This window comes from Anomaloglossus baeobatrachus, chromosome 2 (assembly GCF_048569485.1).
Source record: "Anomaloglossus baeobatrachus isolate aAnoBae1 chromosome 2, aAnoBae1.hap1, whole genome shotgun sequence".
NCBI classification, from domain to species: domain Eukaryota; kingdom Metazoa; phylum Chordata; class Amphibia; order Anura; family Aromobatidae; genus Anomaloglossus; species Anomaloglossus baeobatrachus.
This window is the reverse complement of record NC_134354.1, coordinates 28360284-28383478: the sequence shown is the minus strand read 5'-3', so window position 1 is coordinate 28383478 and position 23195 is coordinate 28360284. Positions and strand designations below refer to the sequence as shown.

The window sequence follows — 23195 nt, the reverse complement described above, 5'->3', positions numbered from 1 at the left end:
TGATGAGATGGTGGCACCGCCGCAGCCTCTGGGGACCGTGCCCGGGACTGGTGGTGTGGGGCAGCAAGGTGGGATCCCCTCCACGGGTAGGGGTGGTGTAGTCCCGGTGCCCAGTTGGGAGTTGTGGTGGTGGCAGGGATTGCAGGGAATAGTATACTCACAGTTCGGTTATCGTGGTGCTGGATGAAGCTGGATTGATGTGGAGGGTCAGGAACGCAGATGGAAGAAATACTCAGAGTCTTTTGTAAACCAAATTGCTGGTAACTGGTGCCCACGGATGCTGTGAGGACGGGTCCCACACCCGTGTGTGTAATTCAGGTGTTGTTCTCCTGCCTGCGGTCTGTGTCTGTGTCTGCTCTGTGTCCAGGTCCGGACAGGGTCCCGACAGCTGGCACCGGGGGGGGCCACTACCCTCTCCCAGTCCACTTCAGGTCCCCACAAGCGGCTGGCCTATTCCTGAGGCCCTCACTACCACTTCTCCTCGCCCCACACAGGGGCTGCTTCCAAACTCCTCTCCTCCTGCAGACTGACTGAAACTACACTCTGCTCTCCCCAAGCTCCCCTCTCCCCCTCCCGTTTTCCTGAGGAGGGGGCGAGTGGGGCCTGATTGGTTGGTGTGTATTGGTGTGGGAAACTCCCCAAGGGAGAGTGAGCTCTGCACCATAAAAATGTATGCAGACCTCTGTGACACCCTGGTTTTGCCAGGGCGGCACAATAGTGATGAGGAAGGCAGTCATATAATCCAGGGTTCAGTAATGTGATGTAGCAGAGTTGGGTATTTGGTACTATAATAGTTATGAGGAGGGCAGTCATATAATCCAGGGTTCAGTAATGTGATGTAGCAGAGTTGGGTATTTGGTACTATAATAGTTATGAGGAGGGCAGTCATATAATCCAGGGTTCAGTAATGTGATGTAGCAGAGTCGAGTATGTGGTACTATAATAGTTATGAGGAGGGCAGTCATATAATCCAGGGTTCAGTAATGTGAGGGTAGCAGAGTCGGGTATGTGGTACTATAATAGTTATGAGGAGGGCAGTCATATAATCCAGGGTTCAGTAATGTGATGTAGCAGAGTCGAGTATGTGGTACTATAATAGTTATGAGGAGGGCAGTCATATAATCCAGGGTTCAGTAATGTGATGTAGCAGAGTCGAGTATGTGGTACTATAATAGTTATGAGGAGGGCAGTCATATAATCCAGGGTTCAGTAATGTGATGTAGCAGAGTCGGGTATGTGGTACTATAATCGTTATGAGGAGGGCAGTCATATAATCCAGGGTTCAGTAATGTGAGGGTAGCAGAGTCGGGTATGTGGTACTATAATAGTTATGAGGAGGGCAGTCATATAATCCAGGGTTCAGTAATGTGATGTAGCAGAGTCTGGTATGTGGTACTATAATCGTTATGAGGAGGGCAGTCATATAATCCAGGGTTCAGTAATGTGATGTAGCAGAGTCGAGTATGTGGTACTATAATCGTTATGAGGAGGGCAGTCATATAATCCAGGGTTCAGTAATGTGATGTAGCAGGGTCGGGTATGTGGGACTAGTCAGTGGTCAGATTAGTAGTCCGACCCACCACGGTCATACAGTAGTTATTTCTCAAAGAATAGTCAGGGAAAATTAACCCTATTAAGTGGAACAAGCGTTTTTCACTGCCATCTGACCGTCCAGGCAGCCATGTGCCCTACACCACCCGCCATCCCTGGCACTGCCAGAAAGACAATCATAAGCGGCAGAAAGGCACTCTGATACATGGTAACGACCCTGCAGCTGTGTGAGCAGGATCATCTGTATATAATACATCTGCAGACGTTTTTCTATGGGATGATTAGGAGATGCCCTATAACCTGCGCCCCTCTTCTTGCAGGACGCGTCGCCCACCGAGGGCTGTCACAGCTTCTCCGCCAGCTGCCTTACCCAATTCTGTATCCTGTTTAAGAGGACGTGTCTGAGCATCATGAGGGACTCGGTAAGTCACAGCGTCCGGATATTATATTATGTATGTGGTAATGTATCAGAAATGTCACTGTATAACTAGGCAGAGCTGCCATTTACAGGGTCACTCCTATTCCAACTATAGCATTGAACGATTAACCAGCAGCGATCAGAGCCACCTCCGATCGCTGCTGTCAGAAGCTTCCGGGTGTAAGACACAGTGACACTCAGATTCGAAATGTACACAAGGGGTTAAAATGAGGCAGCTTTATCAACTGTGTTTTCCATAACAACCAATCATGGCGCAGCTTTCATTTCTCAAGAGCACTATATGAAATGAAAACTGCACAGTGATTGGTTGCTACGGGCAACACAAAAGGGTTTTCTAAATCTTCCCCATGGTGTTGACTTTTAGAAATTATACTTATCTACCTCAGTTTCCATGGCGACGGGAATAATTTTCTGTGATTTCTATGCCGAGAACACAAAATATAGGGTAATTATAATCGTTTGAAGGGCAACAATCAATTGGAAATTGACCTTTACATGGAATATGTGGAGAAATAACAAAAAACCCAGCTCTGTATGTGTGCGATGGTGTAAGAATATGTCCGGGCCCTCGGAATTAGGGCTAATAACCACCAGCATTGCTCCCTCTATCATATGAGGACAGGGCTATGTTGTTGCCCCTACCCAAAGCTGTCCCTGGGTAGTAGGGCTATACGAGAGCTGTCCCTGGGTATTAGGGCTATACGAGAGCTGTCCCTGGGTAGTAGGGCTATACGAGAGCTGTCCCTGGGTAGTAGGGCTATACGAGAGCTGTCCCTGGGTAGTAGGGCTATACGAGACCTGTCCCTGGGTAGTAGGGATATACGAGAGCTGTCCCTGGGTAGTAGGGCTATACGAGAGCTGTCCCTGGGTAGTAGGGATATACGAGAGCTGTCCCTGGGTAGTAGGGCTATACAAGAGCTGTCCCTGGGTAGTAGGGCTATACGAGAGCTGTCCCTGGGTAGTAGGGCTATACGAGAGCTGTCCCTGGGTAGTAGGGCTATACGAGAGCTGTCCCTGGGTAGTAGGGCTATACGAGAGCTGTCCCTGGGTAGTAGGGCTATACGAGAGCCGTCCCTGGGTAGTAGGGCTATACGAGAGCTGTCCCTGGGTAGTAGGGCTATATGAGAGCTGCCCCTGGGTAGTAGGGCTATATGAGAGCTGTCCTTGGGTAGTAGGGCTATACGAGAGCTATCCCGGGGTAGTAGGGCTATATGAGAGCTGTCCCTGGGTAGTAGGGCTATACGAGAGCTGTCCCTGGGTAGTGGGGCTATATGAGAGCTGTCTCTGGGTAGTAGGGCTGTACGAGACCTGTGCCTGGGTAGTAGGGCTATATGAGAGCTGTCCCTGGGTAGTAGAGCTATACGAGACCTGTGTCTGGGTAGTAGGGCTATACGAGAGCTGTCTCTGGGTAGTAGGGCTATATGAGAGCTGTCCCTGGGTAGTAGAGCTATACGAGACCTGTGTCTGGGTAGTAGGGCTATATGAGAGCTGTCTCTGGGTAGTAGGGCTATATGAGAGCTGTCTCTGGGTAGTAGGGCTATATGAGAGCTGTCCCTGGGTAGTAGAGCTATACGAGACCTGTGTCTGGGTAGTAGGGCTATACGAGAGCTGTCTCTGGGTAGTAGGGCTATACGAGAGCTGTCCCTGGGTAGTAGGGCTATACGAGAGCTGTCCCTGGGTAGTAGGGCTATACGAGAGCTGTCCATGGGTAGTAGGGCTATACGAGAGCTGTCCCTGGGTAGTAGGGCTATACGAGAGCTGTCTCTGGGTAGTAGGGCTATACGAGAGCTGTCCCTGGGTAGTAGGGCTGTACGAGAACTGTCCCTGGGTAGTAGGACTATACAAGAGCTGTCCCTGGGTAGTAGGGCTATACGAGAGCCGTCCCTTAGTAGTAGGGCTATATGAGAGCTGTCCTTGGGTAGTAGGGCTATACGAGAGCTATCCCTGGGTAGTAGAGCTATACGAGAGCTGTCCCTGGGTAGTAGGGCTATACGAGACCTGTCCCTGGGTAGTAGGGCTATACGAGAGCTGTCTCTGGGTAGTAGGGCTATACGAGAGCTGTCTCTGGGTAGTAGGGCTGTACGAGACCTGTCCCTGGGTAGTAGGGCTATACGAGACCTGTGTCTGGGTAGTAGGGCTATACGAGAGCTGTCTCTGGGTAGTAGGGCTATACGAGAGCTGTCTCTGGGTAGTAGGGCTGTATGAGAACTGTCCCTGGGTAGTAGGGCTATACAAGAGCTGTCCCAGGGTAGTAGGGCTATACGAGAGCCGTCCCTTAGTAGTAGGGCTATATGAGAGCTGTCCCTGGGTAGTAGGCCTATACGAGAGCCGTCCCTGGGTAGTAGGGCTATATGAGAGCTTTCCCTGGGTAGTAGGGCTATACGAGAGCTATCCCTGGGTAGTAGAGCTATACGAGAGCTGTCCCTGGGTAGTAGGGCTATACGAGATCTGTCCCTGGGTAGTGGAGCTATACGAGATCTGTCCCTGGGTAGTAGAGCTATACGAGAGCTGTGCCTGGGTAGTAGGGCTATACGAGATCTGTCCCTGGGTAGTGGAGCTATACGAGATCTGTCCCTGGGTAGTAGGGCTATACGAGAGCTGTCCCTGGGTAGTAGGGCTATACGAGAGCTGTCTCTGGGTAGTAGGGCTATACGAGAGCTGTCTCTGGGTAGTAGGGCTGTACGAGAGCTGTCCCTGGGTAGTAGGGCTATACGAGAGCTGTCTCTGGGTAGTAGGGCTATACGATAGCTGTCTCTGGGTAGTAGGGCTGTACGAGAGCCATCCCTGGGTAGTAGGGCTATACAAGAGCTGTCTCTGGGTAGTAGGGCTATACGAGAGCTGTCTCTGGGTAGTAGGGCTATAAGAGACCTGTCCCTGGGTAGTAGGGCTATACAAGAGCTGTCCCTGGGTAGTAGGGCTATACGAGAGCCGTCCCTGGGTAGTAGGGCTATACGAGAGCCGTCCCTGGGTAGTAGGGCTATACGAGAGCTGTCTCTGGGTAGTAGGGCTATACAAGAGCTGTCCCTGGGTAGTAGGGCTATACGAGAGCCGTCCCTGGGTAGTAGGGCTATACGAGAGCTGTCTCTGGGTAGTAGGGCTATACGAGACCTGTCTCTGGGTAGTAGGGCTATACGAGAGCTGTCTCTGGGTAGTAGGGCTATACAAGAGCTGTCCCTGGGTAGTAGGGCTATACGAGAGCCGTCCCTGGGTAGTAGGGCTATACGAGAGCTGTCTCTGGGTAGTAGGGCTATACGAGACCTGTCTCTGGGTAGTAGGGCTATACGAGAGCTGTCTCTGGGTAGTAGGGCTATACAAGAGCTGTCCCTGGGTAGTAGGGCTATACGAGAGCCGTCCCTGGGTAGTAGGGCTATACGAGAGCTGTCTCTGGGTAGTAGGGCTATACGAGAGCCGTCCCTGGGTAGTAGGGCTATACGAGAGCTGTCTCTGGGTAGTAGGGCTATACGAGAGCTGTCCCTGGGTAGTAGGGCTATACGAGAGCTGTCTCTGGGTAGTAGGGCTATACGAGATCTGTCTCTGGGTAGTAGGGCTGTACGAGAGCCGTCCCTGGGTAGTAGGGCTATACGAGAGCTGTCTCTGGGTAGTAGGGCTATACGAGAGCTATCCCTGGGTAGTAGGGCTATACGAGAGCTGTCCCTGGGTAGTAGGGCTATATGAGACCTGTCACTGGGTAGTAGGGCTGAACGAGAGCTGTCCCTGGGTAGTAGGGCTATATGAGACCTGTCACTGGGTAGTAGGGCTGAACGAGAGCTGTCTCTGGGTAGTAGGGCTATACGAGAGCTGTCCCTGGGTAGTAGGGCTATACGAGAGCTGTCTCTGGGTAGTAGGGCTATATGAGAGCTGTCCCTGGGTAGTAGGGCTATACGAGAGCTGTCTCTGGGTAGTAGGGCTGTACGAGAGCTGTCTCTGTGTAGTAGGGCTATACGAGAGCTGTCCCTGGGTAGTAGGGCTATACGAGAGCTGTCCCTGGGTAGTAGGACTATACGAGAGCTGTCCCTGGGTAGTAGGGCTATACGAGAGCTGTCCCTGGGTAGTAGGGCTACACGAGACCTGTCCCTGGGTAGTAGGGCTATACGAGAGCTGTCCCTGGGTAGTAGGGCTATACGAGACCTGTCCCTGGGTAGTAGGGTTATACGAGAGCTGTCCCTGGGTAGTAGGGCTATACGAGACCTGTCCCTGGGTAGTAGGGTTATACGAGAGCTGTCCCTGGGTAGTAGGGCTATACGAGAGCTGTCCCTGGGTAGTAGGGCTATACGAGAGCTGTCCCTGGGTAGTAGGGCTACACGAGACCTGTCCCTGGGTAGTAGGGCTATACAAGAGCTGTCCCTGGGTAGTAGGGCTATACGAGACCTGTCCCGGGGTAGTAGGGTTATACGAGAGCCGTCCCTGGGTAGTAGGGCTATACGAGACCTGTCCCTGGGTAGTAGGGCTATACGAGAGCTGTCTCTGGGTAGTAGGGCTATACAAGAGCTGTCTCTGGGTAGTAGGGCTGTACGAGAGCCGTCCCTGGGTAGTAGGGCTACACGAGACCTGTCCCTGGGTAGTAGGGCTATACGAGAGCTGTCCCTGGGTAGTAGGGCTATACGAGAGCTGTCTCTGGGTAGTAGGGCTATACAAGAGCTGTCTCTGGGTAGTAGAGCTGTACGAGAGCCGTCCCTGGGTAGTAGGGCTACACGAGACCTGTCCCTGGGTAGTAGGGCTATACGAGAGCTGTCCCTGGGTAGTAGGGCTATACGAGACCTGTCCCTGGGTAGTAGGGCTATACGAGAGCTGTCTCTGGGTAGTAGGGCTATACAAGAGCTGTCTCTGGGTAGTAGGGCTGTACGAGAGCCGCCCCTGGGTAGTAGGGCTACACGAGACCTGTCCCTGGGTAGTAGGGCTGTACGAGAGCCGTCCCTGGGTAGTAGGGCTATACGAGACCTGTCCCTGGGTAGTAGGGCTATACGAGAGCTATCCCTGGGTAGTAGGGCTATACAAGAGCTGTCTCTGGGTAGTAGGGCTGTACGAGAGCCGTCCCTGGGTATTAGGGCTGTACGAGAGCTATCCCTGGGTAGTAGGGCTATACGAGAGCTATCCCTGGGTAGTAGGGCTATATGAGAGCCGTCCCTGGGTAGTAGGGCTATACAAGAGCTGTCCCTGGGTAGTAGGGCTATACGAGAGCTGTCCCTGGGTAGTAGGGCTATACAAGAGCTGTCCCTGGGTAGTAGGGCTATACGAGAGCTGTCCCTGGGTAGTAGGGCTACACGAGACCTGTCCCTGGGTAGTAGGGCTATACGAGAGCTGTCCCTGGGTAGTAGGGCTATACGAGAGCTATCCCTGGGTAGTAGGGCTATACAAGAGCTGTCCCTGGGTAGTAGGGCTATACGAGAGCTGTCCCTGGGTAGTAGGGCTACACGAGACCTGTCCCTGGGTAGTAGGGCTATACGAGAGCTGTCCCTGGGTAGTAGGGCTATACGAGAGCTGTCCCTGGGTAGTAGGACTATACGAGAGCTGTCCCTGGGTAGTAGGGCTATACGAGAGCTGTCCCTGGGTAGTAGGGCTATACGAGAGCTGTCTCTGGGTAGTAGGGCTATATGAGAGCTGTCCCTGGGTAGTAGGGCTATACGAGAGCTGTCCCTGGGTAGTAGGGCTATACGAGAGCTGTCCCTGGGTAGTAGGGCTAACCACTTTTGAGGTAGTTGGACTAAGACAGCTATCATTGAGTATTAGGGCTGTCCCTGGGTTGTAGCGCTAAGGGTGCGTTCCTGGGTTGTAGCGCTAAGGGTGCGTTCCTGGGTTGTAGCGCTAAGGGTGCGTTCCTGGGTTGTAGGGCTAATCTCCTTTTATGGCCTACATGATGGTGCCATAAAATGAGTACATAGCAGTGCGATACAATACCCACATCATATACTACTGCCACATAGTGCCTACATGAGGGTGCCATAGATTGAGTACATAGCAGTGCCATACAGTACCCACATCTTATAATGATGCTTTATAGTGCCTTCATGATGGTGCCGCATACTCTCTATAACTAATACATTTTTTATTACATTTCGGGGGGCTGTTATAGCCCAGTGTATGTGATCTGGGCCATAGGTCGTGTTTTCTTCGGCTCATGACTTTCCTCCTCGCCGCAGGTTCTGACCCACTTACGTATCATGTCCCACATCGGAATCGGGCTCCTTATAGGGTTACTCTACCTCGGGATCGGGAACGAGGCCAAGAAGGTCCTGAGTAACTCCGGCTTCCTCTTCTTCTCCATGCTCTTCTTAATGTTCGCAGCGCTGATGCCGACCGTCCTCACATGTGAGTATAGTGTGCGGCACAGGGTATAAAATTCGGAAACTATTAGTGTACATTGCACTGTGAGAATTCAGGTGATGGGAAGATTGCAGCAGCAGAAGAGTGCGCTGACCTTGTGGAAGGCAGTGACTTGTGAAGAGGTCACTGAGGACAGGGCCCAGAAGCAGAGTCCGGAGGTGAGGAGGGAAAGGGAAGCAAGTGTGAGGTTGGGACTGAAAGTCACATAGTGGAAGAAGGAGTAGGGTTTCCTGCAGCACAGAGTATTTCAGGAGATGACTGATCTGATTTTGTAGTAGGCAGTGACCTATGATTAATTCACTGAGGACAGGGCACAGGAGCAGAGTCATGATTTGAGGAAGGAAATGGAGGCAAGTGTAAGGTCAGGGACTGAGAGTCCCATAGTTGAACAAGTAGGATTTCCTGCAGCACAGAGTATTTCGGGAAATTATTGATCTGATTTTGTAGCAGGCAGTGACCTATCCTATCATGTGATGATATTGGAAAGGACAGCATCATGATGGGAGGTAGGAAATAGAGGCAAGCTGAAGGTCAGAGGCTGAGAATTCCATATAGGAAGTATTAGGGATCCTGCAGCACAGAGTATTTCAGGAGATGACTAGTCTGATTTTGTAGCAGGCAGTGACCTATCCTATCATGTGATGATATTGGAAAGGACAGCATCATGATGGGAGGTAGGAAATAGAGGCAAGTTGAAGGTCAGAGGCTGAGAATTCCATATAGCAAGTATTAGGGATCCTGCAGCACAGAGTATTTCAGGAGATGACTAGTCTGATGTTGTAGCAGGCAGTGACCTATCCCATCATGTGGTGATATTGGAAAGGACAGCGTCATGATGTAAGGAGGGAAATGGAGGCAAGAGTAAGGTCCAGGGACTGAGAGTCCCATAGTGGGAGTAGTGGGGTTTCCTGCAGCACAGAGAGTTTAAGGAAATGACCCATCTGATTTTGTAGAAGGCAGCACCTTATCCAATCATGTGATGGCATTAGCGAGGAGGGTAATGGGGATATAGTCATATAACAGAAGGAGCAGAGTCCCCCTGCAGCACAGAGTATTTCAGGAGATCAGTGCTCTGATCCTGTATGAGGCACGTGATGACATTAGCAAGAAAATATCTGATAGTAGCATGACATGGCGAAGTGAATGGGGACAAGCGTGAGGTCACAGTCTCAGTGGAAGGAGCGTAGTCCCCCAGCAGCACAGAGTATTTCAGGAGATGAGTGCTCTGACCCTGTATGAGGCACATAATGAAATTAGCAAGAGAATGTCTGATAGTATCAAGATAAGTGGAAGGGAATGGGGACAAGCGCGAGGTCACAGCCTGAGATCAACTTAGTGGAATGAGCGGAGACCCCCAGCAGCACAGAGTATTTCAGGGAATGAGTGTGCTGATCCTACGGGAAGCAGTGATCTGAGGACTCAAGGGATGATGTTAGCGAGGACAGAGCAGGGTCATGAGATAAGGAGACAAGTGAGCGTTCAAAAATAGAGAGTGCCATGGGGTTCCTCAGCAGCACAGAGTATTTCAGGAGACTAGTATGGTAATCTTTGGGTGAGGGGGGACTGAGAGCAGCAAGAATACAACAGAATATGGTTGTATGATATGATTGGGGAAATCTTGTGATTTGAGATAAAGACATGAAGACAGGTGTGAGCAGCACAGAGTATTTCAGAAAAAGAATATTCATCCCTGGATTACGTTTGTGCCCATCGATAGCAGTGGATGTCATTATAATATTCTGTCTCTGTTTTTTGCACAGTTCCTCTAGAGATGGGAGTATTTCTTAGGGAACATCTCAACTACTGGTACAGTCTTAAGGCGTACTACCTCGCCAAAACAATGGCCGACGTCCCCTTCCAGGTAACGTATGAACACATTTTACTTTTTAGGTTTTAAAAAAATACAGTTGGGTGGTTGGTATGCAGCTTTTCATACTTCTAAATGGAAAAGCTGGGTGGGAAGAGAGGAGGTACAAATTCCTTCCAGGTCCCTTATAGGATCTGTCCTGGCAGCCATATTGGTGGTCACCCAGCTCTCCTACAAGCCGATATCACTAAAAAAAAGCAATAGAATCTTTAGTTTACAATAGAATAAATAAAGAACAATAGAATCTTTAGTTTACAATAGAATAAATAAAGAACAATAGAATCTTTAATTTAAAAAAACAATAGAATCTTTAGTTTACAATAGAATAAAGAACAATATAATCTTTAGTTTACAATAGAATTAAAGAACAATAGAATCTTTAGTTTAAAAAAGCAATAGAATCTTTAGTTTACAATAGAATAAATAAAGAACAATAGAATCTTTAGTTTACAATAGAATAAATAAAGAACAATAGAATCTTTAATTTAAAAAAACAATAGAATCTTTAGTTTACAATAGAATAAAGAACAATAGAATCTTTAGTTTACAATAGAATTAAAGAACAATAGAATCTTTAGTTTACAAAAACAATAGAATCTTTAGTTTACAATAGAATAAAGAACAATATAATCTTTAGTTTACAATAGAATTAAAGAACAATAGAATCTTTAGTTTAAAAAAACAATATAATCTTTAGTTTACAATAGAATAAAGAACAATAGAATCTTTTGTTTAAAAAAACAATAGAATCTTTAGTTTACAATAGAATAAAGAACAATAGAATCTTTAGTTTAACAAAAACAATAGAATCTTTAGTTTACAATAGAATAAAGAACAATAGAATCTTTAGTTTACAATAGAATAAAGAAGAATAGAATCTTTAGTTTACAATAGAATTAAAGAACAATAGAATCTTTAGTTTAAAAAAAAATAGAATCTTTACTTTACAATAGAATAAAGAACAATAGAATCTTTAGTTTACAATAGAATTAAAGAACAATAGAATCTTTAGTTTACAATAGAATAAAGAACAATAGAATCTTTAGTTTAAAAAATAATAAAATCTTTACTTTACAATAGAATAAAGAACAATAAAATCTTTAGTTTACAATAGAATTAAAGAACAATAGAATCTTTAGTTTACAATAGAATTAAAGAACAATAGAATCTTTTGTTTACAATAGAATTAAAGAACAATAGAATCTTTTGTTTACAAAAGAACAATTGAATCTTTAGTTTACAAAATAATAAAGAACAATTGAATCTTTAATTTAAAAAAAAACAATAGAATCTTTAATTTGCAATAGAATGAATAAAGAGCAATAGAACCTTTAAGTTAAAAAAAACAATAGAATCTATTATCTTCCTTCTGATACCAAAATCATAAAGTTATTCACTAACCATAGGATAGAGGATACGTTATAGATTGCTGGGGGTCTGAGCAAGGACAACACCGGAAGGGGGGGGTTTGCATACTCAACCTCCACACCCTTCATTGTCTATGGGACTGCTGTAGAAAGCCGAGTAAAGCGCTCTGTCACTCCCATAGACAATGAATGGGGCATATGGCCCCGTTGTTGGCTCTCCCAATGTTCGGACCCCAAGCTGACCCTATGGACTTTTCGTTTTGGGAAAACCTAAATGTTGAGATTAACATACAAATAGTCCCAGATTGCCTGAACTCTCCTGTTTTTTTTGCAATGAATCCAGTAAATTTGGGGTTGTCCCTGGCCGAAAGGGCGAAAGGGTCGGGGTTTAGAGAGTCAATGCCAACAGAAGCACGGCCCCCGGCGGCGATGGAGACAGAACCAGGCAGGGGGAATGCCCAAAAATTGCTATGTTTGGCAAAAAAAAACCCCAGACCTGCATTAATGACGAAATATGGGGCAAAAAAAATGTTACCACCTGCAGCAAATGTGTATTTTTTTAATTTTCAGATTATGTTCCCAGTGGCGTACTGCAGCATCGTGTACTGGATGACATCACAGCCGTCAGACGCCCTGAGATTCGTCCTGTTCTCGGCTCTGGGAACGATGACATCACTGGTGGCTCAGTCCTTAGGACTTCTGATTGGGGCGGCATCCACCTCGTTACAGGTAGATAGACTATAGGATTCGGATCATTTCCTCCTGCACACACCCTGCCCTGCCACTAGGGGGCGACCTGTATAAGAGAATCCCACGCAGATCATTATCAGACCTATACGGATCGCCATCTAGTGACAAAATGAATATTTGTCAGTATATAGAGCATGCATGTATACAGATGTACAGAGCTGAATTTGTCCTGTACGCTTTATTTCTGCACTACAGATGTAGCAGAGCTGTATTTGTCACGTAGCCTTTATTTCTGCACTACAGATGTAGCAGAGCTGAATTTATCATGTACGCTTTGTATCTGCACTACAGATGTAGCAAAGCTGAATTTGTCACGTAGCCTTTATTTCTGCACTACAGATGTAGCAGAGCTGAATTTGTCCTGTACTATTTATTTCTGCACTACAGATGTAGCAGAGCTGAGTTTGTCCTGTACTATTTATTTCTGCACTACAGATGTAGCAGAGCTGAATTTCTCATGTACACTTTATTTCTGCACTACAGAAGTAGTAAAGCTGAATTTGTCATGTACACTTTATTTCTGCACTACAGATGTAGCAGAGCTGAGTTTCTCATGTATGCTTTATATCTGCACTACAGATGTAGCAGAGCTGAATTTGTCACGTACGCTTTATTTCTGCACTAGAGATGTAGCAGAGCTGAATTTGTCCTGTACGCTTTATTTCGATGTAGGAGAGCTGAATTTGTCCTGTATGCTTTATTTCTGCACTACAAATATAGCAGAGCTGAACTTGTCATGTACGCTTTATTTCTGCTCTACAGATGTAGCAGAGCTGAATTTGTCATGTACGCTTTATTTCTGCACTACAGATGTAGCAGAGCTGAATTTGTCATGTACGCTTTATTTCTGCTCTACAGATGTAGCAGAGCTGAATTTGTCCTGTACGCTTTATTTCTGCTCTACAGATATAGCAGAGCTGAACTTGTCATGTACGCTTTATTTCTGCTCTACAGATATAGCAGAGCTGAACTTGTCATGTACGCTTTATTTCTGCTCTACAGATGTAGCAGAGCTGAATTTGTCCTGTACGCTTTATTTCTGCTCTACAGATATAGCAGAGCTGAACTTGTCATGTACGCTTTATTTCTGCTCTACAGATGGAGCAGAGCTGAATTTGTCCTGTACGCTTTATTTCTGCTCTACAGATGTAGCAGAGCTGAATTTGTCCTGTATGCTTTATTCCTGCACTACAAATATAGCAGAGCTGAACTTATCATGTATGCTTTATATCTGCACTACAGATATAGCAGAGCTGAACTTGTCATGTATGCTTTATATCTGCACTACAGATGTAGCAGAGCTGAATTTGTCATGTACGCTTTATTTCTGCTCTACAGATGTAGCAGAGCTGAATTTGTCCTGTACGCTTTATTTCTGCTCTACAGATATAGCAGAGCTGAATTTGTCCTGTACGCTTTATTTCTGCTCTACAGATGTAGCAGAGCTGAATTTGTCCTGTATGCTTTATTTCTGCACTACAGATGTAGCAGAGCTGAATTTGTCATGTACTCTTTATTTCTGCACTACAGATGTAGCAGAGCTGAATTTGTCATGTACGCTTTATTTCTGCTCTACAGGTGTAGCAGAGCTGAATTTGTCCTGTCATTCATAAAATATGAATCCAGAGGGATTTTAGTATATCTCCGCACATCTACGGTACATAAAATGTTTCCTCGTGCCTAATAATCTTCTTCCTTCTTCAGGTGGCGACTTTTGTGGGTCCGGTGACGGCCATCCCCGTTTTGCTGTTTTCCGGATTCTTCGTCAGCTTTGACACTATTCCCGGCTACCTCCAGTGGATGTCCTATATGTCATATGTCAGGTATGGCTGCATCAATGTGCCTTCTGCATATCTGCACAACCCCTCTAAGCTTGTGATTTTCATTTTACATTGTGTCCACCAGGGGGTGCTATTTTACAACACAGCCATCTCTAATGGCGCGGTGCCCGCTTCCTGCCCGCATTATCGGAGACTGATGCCAACCAAGGAGCTGTCACTTTGTTAATCTATTTGGAAATAAAAAAAAAATATATAATAACGCTGATCACAGACATAAACATGACAGTTCCCACCGAGATTATGTGTATTAACATTTGCTATTCAGGTAGCGCTGTTATTCTAGGACGTCCGCCATTTCTTTACCGGGGTGAGGTTGTTTGCGGTATTTGTTATTCCTCATTTTTTTTTTAGTTTTACTGTAAAAAAACTTATTCTAAGGAAACAGTCAACATGCAGGGTGACTGATCGATGATCCAACTACATACAAGTGCAAAAGGAGGATAGACTTTTTTTTAGCTTCACCCTATCATTATATATTTTTTTAATATAAATCAATAAATCACGTGAAAATGGGAAACTTTATAATATATCTTCTTCTTTCTCCCCCTGGACTGATCTTTTAATCTCAAAATCCCCATTTTTTGTGTCAAATCAGTCTTCAGTGAATACAGACTTTCCCACTACTGGCATGACATTGAAGATGACAGTTGGTGCTCGTAAAGTTCTATGGAGAAATGTATCTGTAGCCCTGACCGGGTCACGTCCTCCTCCGCACTCCCCTGGCCATCCACGTGTCCTGCTGTCCTCTCTTCACCCTGGGGCCTGTGCACGTGGCACAGACTCCTCGGGATAGTGCCTACTATGCTGTTTGCGCACCGGCCCTCCTCTTAAATGCTGTGTATTTAAGGCACCCTCCCATTAGGGGAGGTGCCTGTACATCTCTCCTAGTTAGTCAGTGTCCCAGTCTGCTAGCTAGTTGTCAGGTCCCGATACCTATATCTCAGTCTGCCTTCCCATACCTGTGCCCACCATTCCTGTCCGTACCCATCTGCCCAGGCTGTCTCAGTCATCCTGCCTATATCCATCTATTCCTGAGTCAGTCACCTGCCCTGGGGGTCAGCTGCCACAGTCCCAGTCACTGCTCTGGGAGCGGCACCGCATCCGCCTCGCGGTAGGCACTTAATTAAGCCCCTCCTACTAAAGGGTAAACCCAGGTCCGCCCTGTGGTCCAATGGGTCGACTAATCCCTCTTGCTGCACCTACACTGGTCGCGAGCATTACAGTACCTGTCTGTCGACCTCCAGCTCCTCCCCTCTCCATTGAATTTTAAAAGCACCAACTGTCATCTCTTCTCTCAGTTTTGGGAAAGTCTATCTTCACTGAATACAGACTTTAGGACTGGAGATCAGTTCAGGAGGAGAAAGAATTAGATTTCTCTGATAAAAAAAAAAACTCGCCGACTGTCATGGCAGCAACAGGCTATGTTCACATTGGAGAGTCTGACACTCCGTCCTATTGTTTTCTCTAGTGTTACTGATCAACTCAGGCAGACTCGGGCGTCTACTTCTAGTGTTGTCCGATAGATAGGGGATTGCGGTCAGCTTAGTTTCCAACTACTCTTGTGGTTTTGTTTTTGATTAGTGGGATTTTTTGTGATCGTCCACGGTCACCAGATCATAACAGTACCACCGGCGGCCGCCAGGCAGAAAACGCTCTTCTAAATACACCATGCTGATCTGCAATAGGACTTCCTGAATTCCCAATTAACTCCAGCACCTGTCTGAGTCACAGATTCAGACTCAGCTTCATTACCATTCCTGGCCACCAGAGGGAGCTCCACACCAGCTCCCACTCAGATGACATTCACAACAGGCGTCGACCTGCTGTGAGCTCATTCATAGATAGGCTAGCAAGAGTTAACCTGGACTAGCCTACTCATTTGGTTTCTTTGATCTCATGTTGTAAGGAAGCCAATCACTTTTGCTCGTCTCATTTTTAGGCTGGAGGAAATCTTCTACCTATGCCAGCTATAGTTTATGCTGTGTTGGTCTGTGTGTTGTGGTGTCATAGACTTGCTGTAGAAAGAGTTGCTTTGTGCTTGGTGTTGTTGTGGAGTTATCCATCGGCTTGTTGTTTCCTCCCTGCTCTTGTTTTCCTCCCAAACTCTTGTTGTCTTATACCTCTGTGTGTGCATGCTGTATGACAGAGTTTTGGTTTCTGGGGCTTAAATCACACTCCTGTCCCAGCCCTCCTGGGGGATTGGGTATAAGATCATGGTTGGTAGGAGCAGGGGCAGGAAGGAGTCTCAGACATCCCCACCATTAGGGGTATCGCTGAGAATAGGGATAGCACTAGGTTACCTAGTCGAACGGTCAGCTTAGGAGCCAATATCCCCATAGTCTCCCGTGACAAGTTTCTTGTTGTTACATGTACCATTGATTTCTGAAATAAAAATTAAACCGACGATTGCTCTTTAGGTTTTCCACCTCAACCCATATTTACCCATTATCTTTTCTTAACAGGTACGGCTTCGAGGGGGTCATTTTATCTATTTACGGCCTGGACAGAGAAGACCTTTATTGCGAGAAAGATGAAACCTGCCACTTCCAGAAGTCGGAAGCCATACTGAAAGAACTGGATGTTGAAAATGCAAAGCTGTACTTAGACTTTATCATCCTGGGAGTCTTCTTCATCTCTCTGCGCCTCATAGCCTATTTCGTACTACGATACAAAATCCGGGCGGAGAGGTAAAGGCCGGGTAAAGAAGAAAGGTTAGTTAGATGGATTCATGGAAGACTTCCACCGAAGATCATTATTGTATTGCTCTACTAGGTCTCTCGGGAGATGCCACCAGACCCAACTTTGCTGCAACCTGGTTGGGTTGACTCATTGGGTGATCTTCTCAAAAACTCTGGAGGTATTTTTTTTTCCCTCGACCATTGGTTAATTATAAACTTTCTAGATTTAACTAGAAAGGAGAAGAAGGGAAATCTAGACAGTCAAGAGTTGACTACTCAGTGTACCTTCACGAATAAGGACGGACGGATATCTTCATCCCATAAACCTTGGTCTGGTATTGACGTAGAATGTCCTTGCAGCTAATGACTGTGTCATGGAGGGGGGAAATATTTTGGTAATTTGACACTTGGAATATTTATTATTATTTTTTTTTAATTCTTAAGACATCAGCTTCTCAGCTTCTTGGATAATATAGGTCTTCCAAATCGTAGAGATGACTTTGACCATCCCAGAATCGTTCACCAAGGAAGTATCTGAGATACTGCTATAGGATTAACCTGGTGGGTACAGTTGCATCCATTAAATAACTACCCAGGGTAGCCATTGGAGGTGGGGGGTGGTAATTAAACATGCCTTATAAGCTAATGCCCTCTTAGCTGGTTTCTTAGAACCTCTTGAAGGTCATAGGAAGTACTTTTACCCCCTTGGAGCAAGGAGTTTTTGAATTGTGAGCCGTTTTCTGGTGATGAGCCTCATATATGACCTATACGGTCACGCTTCAATTTGATACCCCAGGATGGGAGGGGGAATCCTTTAATATTTCGTTCTGCTTTCCCAGAACTGGTCTCAGAAGTATTCTTGAAGAACAGACGTATGTCTAAATGTAACTTTTATTATATGACCCCACCAATGACTTGGTAGAGGTCTGAATGTAGTCAGGAGATAGGTTCGAGGGACTTATTTGATTGTAAGTACATTACAAAAACATTTACCAAAAACATCCACATCCAGGTTTGCAATTTCACCCGTCTTTGGTGGACTTGTCTTTGAGGCATGCCAAAGCAATGTTACAGGGTCAGGATGAGAAGGGGCTGCCATCAATCTGCCTCTCTCCTAAGCAATTTATTTTTTATTCTGATTATGTTGGGTTTCAGCCACTGCATTCTATTCCACATCAGAATTAGTAATCAGATTTTTCTAAAAATAATCATAGATGCAAAAATCTTGTCAAAATGTCCCTATTGCCTACAAACATCAGGCAGACGTTATGTACTGTAGAAGGAAACAATACTTGAATGGCTTCATCTATGCTTTTAGAAAAATCTGATTAACAAAGCAGTTAGATGTAATGTAGCATTGTGGTGTGGATAATACTAGGACTAAAGGCCGCTTTACACGCAGCGATGTCGCTAGCGATAGCACCCGCCCCCGTCGTTTGTGTGTCACGGGCAAATCGCTGCCCGTGGCGAACAATATTGCTAGTACGTGTCACACGCACTTACCTTCCTAACGACGTCGCTGTGGCCGCCGAACAAACTCTTTTCTAAGGGGGCGGTTCGTGGGGCGCCACAGCGACATCACACAGCGAGCCACCAATAGAAGCGGAGGGGCGGAGACCAGCCGTATGAACGTCACTCCCACCTCGTTGCCGGAGGACGCAGGAATGCTGTGGTTCGTCGTTTCCGGGGTGTCACACGTAGCGATATGTGGTGCCACAGGAACGACGAACAACCTGCGTCCCAAACCAGCAACGGTATTTGGGAAAGGAACGTCGTGTCAACAATCAACGATCTTTCCCGTTTTTCGGATCGTTAGCGGTCGCTGGTAGTTAACGACGCCGGACGTTCGTCACGAATTCCGTGACCCCAGCGATATCTCCTTAGCGATGTCATTGCGTGTAACGGGGCCTTAAGTGTTCATTTTCTGTCTCAGTTCAGACTCATCTAGAGAAGGAATGCCCAACAATCCCATGTAACAAGGTGTTGAGCCATATATCCATAGTAAGCTATTGCACCATGCCATTCAACATTGGTATTAGTAATCAGATTTTTCTAAAAATAATCACAGCTAGAAATCCTTTCCAAAACATAGCTATTGCCTACAGACTTCAAGCTGATCTTGTGTAGAATGAAACAAGATTGCATCTATGTATAAAAATCTGATTAGTAAAACAGAAGGATGGAAGAGAAGATGATAATGGTTTGGTTGGAAACTACTAAGCTGAAAGGGCTGCCTAATAACCACATGATTGTGGGCAGTGTATCCAATAAACAGTTACCATTCCACATTGGTATTAGTAATCAGATTTTTCTAAAAATAATTACAGATAGTAATCCTTTCCAAAATATAGCTATTGCCTACAGACTTCAAGCTGATCCTATGTAGAATGAAACAAGATCACATCTATGTTTTTACAAAAATCTGATTAGTAAAGCATCAGATGTAAGAGAAGATGATCATGGTTTGGAAACTACTAAGCTTCCTTGTCCCCTCTTTGTCTTAGTTCAGAGTCTCCTAGGAAAGGGCTGCCTAATAACCACATGGTTTTGGGCAGTGTATCCAATAAACAGTTACCATTCCACATTGGTATTAGTAATCAGATTTTTGTAAAAAATATTTACAGATAGTCCTTTCCAAAACATAGCTATTGCCTACAAACTTCAAGCTGATCTTATGTAGAATGAAACAAGATCGCATCTATGTATAAAAATCTGATTAGTAAAACAGAAGGATGGAAGAGAAGATGATCATGGTTTGGTTGGAAACTACTAAGTTGAAAGGGCTGCCTAATAACCACATGATTTTGGGCACTGTATCCAATAAACAGTTACCCATTCCACATTGGTATTAGTAATCAGATTTTTCTAAAAAATATTTACAGATAGTAATCCTTTCCAAAATATAGCTATTGCCTACAAACTTCAAGCTGATCTTATGTAGAATGAAACAAGATCGCATCTATGTTTTTACAAAAATCTGATTAGTAAAGCATCGGATGTAAGAGAAGATGATCATGGTTTGGAAACTGCTAAGCTTCCTTGTCCTCCTCTTTGTCTTACTTCAGAGTCTCCTAGGAAAGCGCTGCCTAATAACCACATGATTTTGGGCACTGTATCCAATAAACAGTTACCCATTCCAAATTGGTATTAGTAATCAGATTTTTCTAAAAAATAATTACAGATAGTAATCCTTTCCAAAATATAGCTATTGCATATAGACTTCAGACTGATCTTATGTAGAATGAAACAAGATTGCATCTATGTATAAAAATCTGATTAGTAAAACAGAAGGATGGAAGAGAAGATGATCATGGTTTGGTTGGAAACTACTAAGCTTCCTTGTCCTCCATCTTTGTCTTAGTTCAGAGTCTCCTAGGAAAGGGCTGTCTAATAACCACATGATTTTGGGCAGTGTATCCAATAAACAGTTACCCATTCCACATTGGTATTAGTAATCAGATTTTTCTAAAAAATATTTACAAATAGTAATCCTTTCCAAAATACAGCTATTGCATATAGACTTCAGACTGATCTTATGTAGAATGAAACAAGATCGCATCTATGTATAAAAATCTGATTAGTAAAACAGAAGGATGGAAAAGAAGATGATCATGGTTTGGTTGGAAACTACTAAACTTCCTTGTCCTCTATCTTTGTCTTAGTTCAGAGTCTCCTAGGAAAGGGCTGCCTAATAACCACATGTTGTTGGGCAGTGTATCCAATAAGTAGTTACCATTCCACATTGGTATTAGTAATCAGATTTTTCTAAAAATAATCAAAAATAGAAAATTATCACCAAAGGTCCCTATTGACCTCAAATGTCAGGTCGATGTTCTGTAGAATGAAGCAATACTTAACTGAATGTAGGCTCTCCTCACTCAAAACCATTCCCTAAATTCTTTGTGAAGCCCCCATATACTCGTTGTTGACCCCCCCAAAGCAAGGTGGTATCTTTGATTTTGCTCTCTGGGTTTCTCCACTGTACGCACAAACTACCTCAACAATCTGCTGAGCGTTATTGAGATTTTTAGTTAAAGAATTGTTTGAGACCTGCCATGCAGAACCGTTCCCTAGCTGGATGTGTGTAGGATGCTGCCTGCATGTGTATAATGCCCCATCACCACCATTGGGTCCAATAGGAGCATGTGTTTAGTCCATTAGGAAACATTAAGCTTGAAACTCACCCCTTATTTCAGTTTTTTTGCATCGTGAATATTGCTACTTTGATTCTACGCAAAAGGTGGTCACCAAATTGCAGAATATGTATTAACATGTGGCAGGAAGGAGCGTAGACATATACTACATGTAGATGGACACATGACCCTTATATTGAGGACAGTAATGGCGGCAGTCACTTAGACGGTTGTCCGGTCTTCCGCAGCAACTTCTGATAAACTATTGGTAGATTTTTTTTTCTAATTATTAATATTTTATTGTTATTTAATTCATTAATTGCAACAACGACCCAGAATGAACTAGAAGAGATTTTTTTCCTTTTCCTTGACCAAAAGATTTCTGGTGATCCTGTTGTTTGTGTAATGTGGATCAGCAGAGAACGCATTAATATTTTGTATAGATGAATAAATTTGTATTGAAAACTTACATCCATCCCATCATTGTTTTCATTTCATCTCATCAATGCATATACATTATAATTGGGGCCAGAGTCACATACTTGAAGAGTTAGGGCGGCTTTGCACGTTGCGATATTGCACGTGCGATGTCGATGGGGTCAAATCGAAAGTGACTCACATCCGGCGTCGCAGTCGATATCGCAACGTGTAAAACCTTTTTGATACGATGAACGAGCGCAAAAGCGTCGCTATCGTATCATCGCTGCAGCCTCCGACATTTCCATAATGCCGGTGCAGCGACAGGTACGATGTTGTTCCTCGCTCCTGCGGCAGCACACATCGCTGTGTGAGAAGCCGCAGGAGCGAGGAACTTCACCTTACCTGCCGCCGGCTGCAATGAGAAGGATGGAGGTGGGCGGGATGTTTACATCCTGCTCATCTCCACCCCTCCGCTTCAATTGTCCGCCTGCCGTGTGACGTCACTGTGACGCCGCACGACCCGCCCCCTAAGGAAGGAGGCGGGTCGCCGGCCAGAGGGACGTCGCACGGCAGGTATGTGCGTGTAAAGCTGCCGTAGCGATAATAATCGCTACGGCAGCTTTCACTAGATATCGAACGTGCGACGGGGGCGGGACTATCGCTGCAGCATCGGTAACACATTGTTACCGATGTTGCAACGTGCAAAGCCCGCCTTAGATACTAAATTACCTCCTGTATTATACTCCAGAGTTGCACTCACTATTCTGCTGGTGCAGTCACTGTGTACATATATTACATTACTTATCCTGTACTGATCCTGAGTTATTTCCTGTATTATACTCCAGAGCTGCACTCACTATTCTGCTGGTGCAGTCACTGTGTACATATATTACATTACTTATCCTGTACTGATCCTGAGTTATTTCCTGTATTATACTCCAGAGCTGCACTCACTATTCTGCTGGTGCAGTCACTGTGTACATATATTACATTACTTATCCTGTACTGATCCTGAGTTATTTCCTGTATTATACTCCAGAGCTGCACTCACTATTCTGCTGGTGTAGTCACTGTGTACATACATTACATTACTGATCCTGTACTGATCCTGAGTTACCTCCTGTATTATACTCCAGAGCTGCACTCACTATTCTGCTGGTGCAGTCACTGTGTAGATACATTACATTACTGATCCTGAGTTACATCCTGTATTACACTCCAGAGCTGCACTCACTATTCTGCTGGTGCAGTCACTGTGTACATACATTACATTACTGATCCTAAGTTACCTCCTGCATTATACTCCAGAGCTGCACTCACTATTCTGCTGGTGCAGTCACTGTGTAGATACATTACATTACTGATCCTGAGTTACATCCTGTATTATACTCCAGAGCTGCACTCACTATTCTGCTGGTGCAGTCACTGTGTACATACATTACATTACTGATCCCGAGTTACATCCTGTATTATACTCCAGAGCTGCACTCACTATTCTGCTGGTGCAGTAACTGTGTACATACATTACCACACCTCAACATTACAGTTCTCTTTCCCTAGAGGGGCTAATTAAAATGAAAATAAATAAAAAAAAATCTAAAAAGTACAAAAATTAACATGCCTGATATTGCCGCTTGCGTAACTCTCTGAGTTAATAAAATATCATATTTATTTCATATGAAAAACACTGAAAAAAGTATCTAAACTATAGAATCGCTGTTTTTTGGTTGTTTCTCCTGCCCACCAAATGGTATAATAAAGAGTCATATGGACCCCAAAATGGTAACGATGAAAACGATGTAACTCTCTGAGCTAATAAAATATCATA

General features: G+C 45.1%; 1 protein-coding gene across 1 annotated transcript in view; it reads left to right on the top strand.

The window, feature by feature from the left end:
* ABCG1 (ATP binding cassette subfamily G member 1) overlaps positions 1-21416 on the top strand; it is a 114172-nt gene extending 92756 nt beyond the window's left edge. The window contains exons 10-15 of the mRNA XM_075334951.1: positions 1872-1973; positions 8128-8296; positions 10072-10172; positions 12116-12274; positions 14000-14118; positions 16599-21416. Of these exons, the coding sequence (XP_075191066.1) occupies positions 1872-1973; positions 8128-8296; positions 10072-10172; positions 12116-12274; positions 14000-14118; positions 16599-16827 (879 nt within the window). The 3' untranslated portion in view covers positions 16828-21416. The remainder of the gene's footprint in view (positions 1-1871; positions 1974-8127; positions 8297-10071; positions 10173-12115; positions 12275-13999; positions 14119-16598) is intronic.
* The last annotated feature ends 1779 nt before the right edge of the window (positions 21417-23195 follow it).